Source organism: Papilio polytes, unplaced genomic scaffold (assembly GCF_000836215.1).
Source record: "Papilio polytes unplaced genomic scaffold, Ppol_1.0 DF822400.1, whole genome shotgun sequence".
Taxonomy (NCBI): domain Eukaryota; kingdom Metazoa; phylum Arthropoda; class Insecta; order Lepidoptera; family Papilionidae; genus Papilio; species Papilio polytes.
This window is the reverse complement of record NW_013526804.1, coordinates 324858-332666: the sequence shown is the minus strand read 5'-3', so window position 1 is coordinate 332666 and position 7809 is coordinate 324858. Positions and strand designations below refer to the sequence as shown.

Here is a 7809-nt window from a genome sequence, read left to right as displayed (position 1 = left end):
ACAACGACCAAATAATAGGATAATCGACATTATCAATATCAGTGCAAATTACGACAGTGGTACACTCGCGGACAAAACCACAAACATAAAAGAGTGTAACATTATAGTGTAACATATGCGCTATTCACTGTTTAATCGAAACACTAGTATCAAAGAATCAATATTAAACAAAACCAAGGAACTTTATTGACTGAACTAAATCTCTACAATAGGAGACACAATTCAAATTATTTCAATCCTCAAAATCGGTCAAGTTAACAATTCGCTTTCATATATCGAGTCGAGACGGCCCATTCATCTATCAGTTGCAATTCATTCATCATTTATTCTTCCATTCACTCATTCCTTCATTCCATTGTGATTGTACGCTTAATATTGCATTTAGGAGGGAATGTATCTTTTAAAAATGTCTCCATTCAATTTGCACGTGACTGTACAATAACAAATTTCGGAAATACTTTCTACGGATTACTTTCAACAATTAATACCAATTGACGTCATAACAACGTACAGCCAAAATAACACTAAAGGTCATAAAACAGTCACTTAGTGTGTAATTAATATACTAAATCTTTGTTAAGCATTACCTATTTGTGGTTTGTGTAGGATAAGACTTTTTGTGATAGCTGTTGTTCGTGACTTCGCCGACCGACTTCAATTAAAAAAAATATATTGCTTTTTAATGGTACAAGATTTTTTGATATCGGTCCAGTAGTTTTTGATTTATTTCAATACATACAAAAATACAATTTTTTTCTCTTTATAATATTATTATAGTATAGAGTATTTTTTTAACTAAGAGCTGCATTTGAAATAACATGTCTAAGTGACTAACAACCAGTAATCAATCGTAAGTAGAATTCAAAATCTATTAAAATATATGAATAGTAATGAACATAGTAACAAGCTTCTTCGTGCAATTTGAGTGCGGACGAACTCTATGCAACACTGCAAATCCACGTGCAATCGTAATCGTTGCCAAGATCTGATAGGCCGTGACCTGATGACGCTTATCAAAAACATTGTTATGTTAGGCTAGATCTTATAAAACGATTTTTGATTAGCAGCGATTTGGCAATATTATATCGCTTTGTATTCCAAATTTAAATTCTATTTTACTTTAGCAATTGAATTGTAACTATGTATGCTACGTACAGTTGCGTAAATCTGCGGCGTGTTACTTATAAAATTTACCTTCTTTCTTGCAGAAACAAAGTTTTTAAAAGTAATCATTTAAGTAGTAACGACGGAATAATTAAAAAGCAATTAGCCGTCTACTACTGAACGAAGTTTTTTTTTTCTGCAACGTCTTAGTGTGCATAAAACTTTCGACCAACTGTAGCCTTTATTGTAGAATACTGCCAGATATCCCAATTGTACATCCATTCCATGACTTTCTGTACCCTAAACGACTGAACTGATTTTGTTTGAAAAACAAAATTATGTAATTTACAACTTGTTAAAAAAAAATTGGAGACCAAATTGCATTCCTCATTTTTATCCACATAATATTTATTTATTTTTTAGTTTCGTTAAGCTAGCGCTTTACCACGATCCCGTCTGATGAAAGTGTTTATCAGTCATGAGAGTGAGGGGGTTGAATAGAAACATAAAAAATCAATGTGGCTAAAATATTCAGCTAGACACAAAAATCCATTAACCTTTAACCCATACTAGAAACCAGGACAAACGGTCGGAATTACGTTGTTGCAAATTATTTTATAGGTTGAAGGATATATTTAAACCACCCAAAGATATTTAGGAGATTTTACGTCCCAAAGTAATGTATACAGGGTTAGCCAACATTTTTAGTTCCGCATTGTTTAATCATGGCCACCCTACACGATGCACGTCTTGCGTTACAAGCCGCGTTTCGCAAACCACATGCATCGCAATTCAGAACGCACTTACGCAAACAATGTGGCGAATATAATGCGACATGTGAACGGATGGATGTTTAAAAAAATACATTATGTGGGAAAAAGATCAAACATATCACACTTTAACAATAAATGTAGGACTGCATTGAAATGATGCAGTATTAACCATGGTTAAGACTATCAGTGGCCAAGGTGCACATTAGGTAGTTACAACAGTGAATAATTGAAACAGAGTAAACAGACACTGGATTTCTCTATGCATAATAGTATTTTTATGGTACAAGCAGTTAGGTCAATTCACAAGGTTATTCATCCTTCAGGTAGATTTATTTGAAAATACCCATGACATGATATAATTTCCTTACTTACAGCGAAAAACTAATTTTAAAAATGTACCTGTCTCCCCAAGTCTGTGATCCAGATAGTCTCAGAAACAATTAATTTTATAAGAGAGTAGTTTATGTGAGCAAGAGTAATGGAGAAATAACAATTTAGTTGATATAGTAGTGTTCAGATATGACTGCTGATAGAAATGGATTGAAGAGCAGGACATATTGTGCTGACCTTTCATAAAGACAAGGACAAACAGATGATGATAGCAATAGAAAATGCAATATTTAAGTATAGTGCATTTCAAGTGTTAAGAAAGGAAAAATAGGTAATGGTGTAAGTGGCACATTTACATATAAATTACTGTTCTTGGGATATGGTGCTGTCCAAAACTATGACCAGAATTTTTTAAGAGTACAACTGTTGATAAATGTTGTGTTTTTTCTCATTTTGATTTATTTTTTCTAAATCATGAAACAAGCTAAAAACCTTTTTATTAAATAAGCACATAAATTGAAGGCAAAGACTTGAAATAAATGCATGGAATGGGAGAATACATTAAAAGAGAATACTTTACAATAGTGAATCATGCCGGATTTTTATTAAATTTACTTTACATGATAGGTAATGATCTCATAAGTTTTTTTTGGGGTCGGAATTCTATCAAATTTGGGTATCATTTGCTATTGTTAAGTATTACTAAAATAAAATTACATTAAAGTAAGGTTTTCGATGGTTAACGTTTTATATTATATTTTTCGGCGTAGGTATACGACTGACGCTCAGTAAAAATTGTATATGTTAAAGGAAGCATTTTGTATGACTAAATTGTATTTCTTAGTAATATACGACATTGTCTTCCGTTCATATAACGTTGAATTAATAACCGTGTTGTCCTATTAATAACCACAGCGTTAGAAATACTTTTCAACATTGTAAACACTAAAAGTGTCCAAAATAACTTACCTGGTTATTTATAAAGCTTCACTGGTAACCGTGCCCTTCACGCAAACCGTGGTGTCGATAGTTAACTATTTTGTTTATTAGTCATTAGTAATTAAACTTCTTTGAAAAAATAATTTTACACAAAAAGCACCGAAAAGTAATTTTTATATCACTTTTGTATTCCCGCAAATGACAGTAAATTGATCATCATTGCCAGTATGAAAACGAAATCGTTCGTTATCTTATTGGACTACTTTGATCCCTTTTGTTTCAGAACAAGTATGATTTATGGAAAAGAAACTTGACAAAATATAGAAACCCATTTGTCTTAAGAATGAATACTTGTTATTGATATATTTTTTCAGCGTAAAATATTTTCAACGATCAAAGAAATTAAATAAAGCCACCTGCTTTTTCGATGAGACATCAATGAGGTCATCATTGTTTTCTGTCAATGTCAAATTAACGTCAGATTTACCCAAACAGAAATTCGTATTTATATTTATTTAATTTTAAGAATATCGCAAAGATGGGCTTGTTTGGTAAATCTCCGGAGCGAAATCCGAAAGAAATGGTGAATATATTAAAACAAAAATATATTGTTGAGAATTTTTAATTACATTTGTAATCAAAAAATAAATTTTAGGTAAACGAATGGTGTCATAAACTTCGCAAAGAAGGCTATAATTTGGATAGGCAAATAAGAGGTAAGTTAATAAAATGCTACTTATGGAAAAAAACGTTATAAGTCAATGAAGCAATGATTAAATCGTAAGGTTGTTTTTCTCATTTTAGCAATTCAAAGGGAAGAGGAAAAAATTAAAAGATCCTTAAAAGAAGCTGCAGGAAAAAATGATAAGCAAGTGTGTACAATATTAGCAAAGGAAATAATTAGGTCAAGGAAAGCTATTAGTAAAATATATACAAGTAAAGCCCATCTTAACTCTGTACAGATGCAGATGAAAAACCAATTAGGTAATGTCAAACTACAATCTAATATTTTAATTTTGAAAGGCCATGTGTCCCCCATTAGTCCCTCTGCTTAATCGGCCCAACAGGAATTTCTTTTCCTATTGGAAAGATTCAATATTCAATATGATAAGGTTCAATGGGTAATACTTTTATAAGCTAAACTAATATCTGCAGTTCACACTTGGCCAGTACAGTTGGATAGTTGTGGCAATCAATCATAGATTATATGGACTCACTAGGGACAGTCCTCACACAGTTTATTGACAGTCCAGTTATTGAGTGCTACTGACCAACTGTACAAGCCAAGTGAACTGCACATAAAGATAGGTTACAGACTATATAATACACAACTTCTGTCGTAGTGTAGCTGAAACCATGCATCTTAGCTAGTGAACATATTGCATTTCTTATCATATGTTTTTATGTTACAGCTACATTAAGGATAGCTGGATCATTGCAGAAGTCAACAGAGGTATAGTTAACATTTTAATTCTATTTAAAAACTGATAATTGATCACATATTTATAATGTGATTCCTAAACTGAGGGATTTATGTCAGACATAAAAAGAAAAATTAGAACATATTTTCAAGTTCTTATCATCATTATAAAAAGCCATAGAACAATTGTTAATGCTATCCATTTTTATGTTCTCTAAACAAATTACTTTTAGTTTAAACTAGATTGATTCATTTGTAAGCTTTCGCCCACGACTCTGTCTGCATGGAATTAAAGAAAAACAAAAGTAAGTAGCCTATGTGTTCTTCCCAACTATTCTTTACATCTATACCAAATTTCATCAATATTCGTTCAGGCGTTTAGGCTACAAACTCTAACAAACATCAATCTAAACTTTCGCAATTTATAATATTAGTATGATTAGATTTTGCGATTTCTTCTGCATACAATAAAAAAAATATAATGAGTAGAATATGTGGTATTCCAAACTACTTTGTGTCTTGGTACTGGATATAAGAGTCTAGATATTGAGATAAGTTTATCTCATTACCAAATTACATTCACACCAATTCAGTTTTTTAGAGTTACCTGTTATCGGCCATCTATCTAAACTCTCCTATTTATAATATTATTAATATGCAACATATAATTCCAGGTGATGCAAGCAATGCAAGCTCTAATAAGGTTACCAGAAGTGGCGCAGACGATGCAGGAGATGAGCAAGGAGATGATGCGTGCTGGTATCATTGAGGAGATGCTGGATGAGACTATGTCTGCAGTAGAGGATGAAGAGGAAATGGAGGAAGCGGCGCAGAGTGAAGTTGACAAGGTAAAAATTCTTACAAGTTGTAAAGATATAGATAAGTCTTTGCATTTTTTAATTAATCTATGAATCACTATGCAACAACTGGAGAATTTGGTTGTTATTTTTTTTTTGATGGATAAAACTTGCACAATTAATCATAGATAAATTACAGATGCGTTGCTGGCTTGAAGGGCCCTATGTTTATTTGCTTCATGACAACATGTTGTTTCCAGGTATTGTGGGAGCTAACACAAGGCAAGTTGGGCGAAGCACCGGCGCCCCCAAGTGCGGTGGGAGCGCCCTCCACCAGCCGCGAGCCAGCCGAGCCAGATGAGACGGAGTTGGACGAGATGCAATCCCGCCTTGAAGCACTGCGCTCCTAGCTATTTGCCCTGGTAATTATCTTATTAACTTGTTGTTCTCATGCGGCTTCATCCACTTGAAGTTATAAAAACTTTATTTTTTTGTTTGCATTTGTAAAAGGTTTTGATTGTAAATGTCAATATTCAAATGCACAAATGTCTAAAAATTACAGTTGCCATGGCAATATTGCTTTACACCTATTGGCTTGTAGGTTTTTCTCATATGAGAGTTTTTCCAATTCATTTACCCGCTTAGTTTAAAAGCGTGAAAATATATAGTCTAAAGCGTGTCCAAGTGTAGGGCTATTTTATTTAAAAGAAACATGTAAAAATCTACTGTGATTGCTGACATCCTACATAACAAAGAAGCGAGTGTTTACATTTTATTAGTAAGATTGACTATCAAACGAAAGCTTTTTTTTTTTTAGTCAAGCGATCTGCTTAAATCTATTCACACTTATTTGTTTAAATTTTAATGCACAACAATTAATATACAAATATTTAAATTATGCTTATCAAACACACTTATTAATTTGTATTTTCAGGATGGCAACATTGAGTTCCACAGATGTTCGCAACGCCTTTTGTGTAAATAATTGTTACGAATTATTAAGAACAAATTCAATTATACTTATGTGAAAGCTTGTCTGTTTTGTCAGCTTATTTCGAATACTGTTCTATGTGAACAATTAAAACACAGATAAATATGAAGTTATACAACTGAAATTGTATACATTTGATTTTATTTTAATTTTGTTTTGCATTAGTGTAATTTAATACATAAATAAGCTATTACGTATGCCCGATTTTCTCTTTTTATTTCGTTGTTTTCAATGTATTTTTTTATTAAAGAGTTACTCTTTTCTTGACCGACTTTTTACCGACTCTTCGTCTGCATTATTTTTTTATTTATTTCCAGTCAGTATTATATTTTGAAAAAAATCTTAATCTATGTACAAATGTGCTAAAATTCCCTTGCTAAGCTTTATAGCTTATTAATAAAAGAATATTATGTTTATTTATATCTACAACACTATTTTCATATAACTTAGTATACGCTAAGTAAATAAATGTGAAGTTTGTATATTATTTTATTAAAATAAAGTAACTAATGTTGATTTCTATTACATTGTGTACCCCATTTTTACTCATCCATTAACAACTAGCTTTTGCTCGCGACTTTGTCCGTGTGAAATAAGGAAATGTAGCCTTTTTTGGCGCTTTTATTAGATTTGTAATGACGAAAGGATTGTTCAAAATCAACCCAATGGATTTTGATTTAATTCTATGCATACAAAAATACAAATCTGTCTTCTTTATATTAGTATACTCGTAGATTTTTTACTAATAGTTACTTCTACAATACCGTACTAGATACTTGCGTGCCAGTTAGCACTACCAGTAGCTTGGATGCAAGACAAGACAGTACAAGAGAGTGGGAAAACATTAATAATAAAACAAGAGATATGTCTTTTGATATCTATAAATATATTTTGCATAATAATACTAAAGATAACATTGCTTATAAATAATATCAAGAAGTAAAATATATCACAGTTGGTTACAATATCTTAGTGCTCAAATCCAGGTCCAGCTGCAGCTCCTGGATTGATTCCTTCTTCAGCAGCGGTCTTCTGTCGTTCTCTTTCACTTTCCTTGGATGTTTCTTCTTTGTTAACCTGGTGGAAGAGGGGCTTAAATCAGACTTTATTGAATTAACGCTCTAAGTGGGGACTTAGGGTCGCCATACAAAAAGGGGCGTTACAAACCGTTTTTTGTATGGTTCGATATTAAAGGACATCTGGAGAATCTCGCCTAGAGTGATATTAAATCTGACTATAAAACTATAAGAGGTATTAAAGGTTCAATATCCTATGCAGTTTTTTAAAGATGCCTACAATTTTTAAATACCCACAAATATACGTCAAAAACAACTTGTTAGTTGTCATTAGAAATTGAATCTCTTTGAAATAAGATAACTATTTCTACTCCTCCCCTTTGATTATCGGCCTGCCCCAACCTAGAGCCCCAGACCATTAACCTGGTCCCTGGACCAT

The 7809-nt window shown here is 32.3% G+C and overlaps 2 protein-coding genes across 2 annotated transcripts in view; one reads left to right on the top strand and one right to left on the bottom strand.

The window, feature by feature from the left end:
• Window positions 1-3606: 3606 nt before the first annotated feature.
• On the top strand, window positions 3607-6397 carry LOC106106120 (charged multivesicular body protein 3). The gene is made up of 7 exons (XM_013286657.1): window positions 3607-3729; window positions 3802-3862; window positions 3951-4130; window positions 4559-4599; window positions 5241-5414; window positions 5624-5785; window positions 6298-6397. The coding sequence occupies exons 1-6, from the start codon at window positions 3685-3687 to the stop codon at window positions 5771-5773; spliced, it is 651 nt and encodes a 216-aa protein (XP_013142111.1). The 5' UTR covers window positions 3607-3684; the 3' UTR covers window positions 5774-5785; window positions 6298-6397.
• A 916-nt stretch (window positions 6398-7313) lies between these two features.
• Window positions 7314-7809, bottom strand: part of LOC106106091 (xenotropic and polytropic retrovirus receptor 1-like) — an 8130-nt gene continuing 7634 nt past the window's right edge. The window contains exon 11 of the mRNA XM_013286620.1: window positions 7314-7431. Within this exon, the coding sequence (XP_013142074.1) occupies window positions 7314-7431 (118 nt within the window). The remainder of the gene's footprint in view (window positions 7432-7809) is intronic.

Bases quoted from the DNA above. Each gene is read 5' to 3' on its own strand.
- LOC106106120 (XM_013286657.1), top strand. From the start codon at position 3,685: ATGGGCTTGTTTGGTAAATCTCCGGAGCGAAATCCGAAAGAAATG. The intron at 3,730-3,801 runs GTGAATATATTA...AATAAATTTTAG, and splicing joins AGCGAAATCCGAAAGAAATG to GTAAACGAATGGTGTCATAA. The intron at 3,863-3,950 runs GTAAGTTAATAA...TTCTCATTTTAG, and splicing joins TTTGGATAGGCAAATAAGAG to CAATTCAAAGGGAAGAGGAA.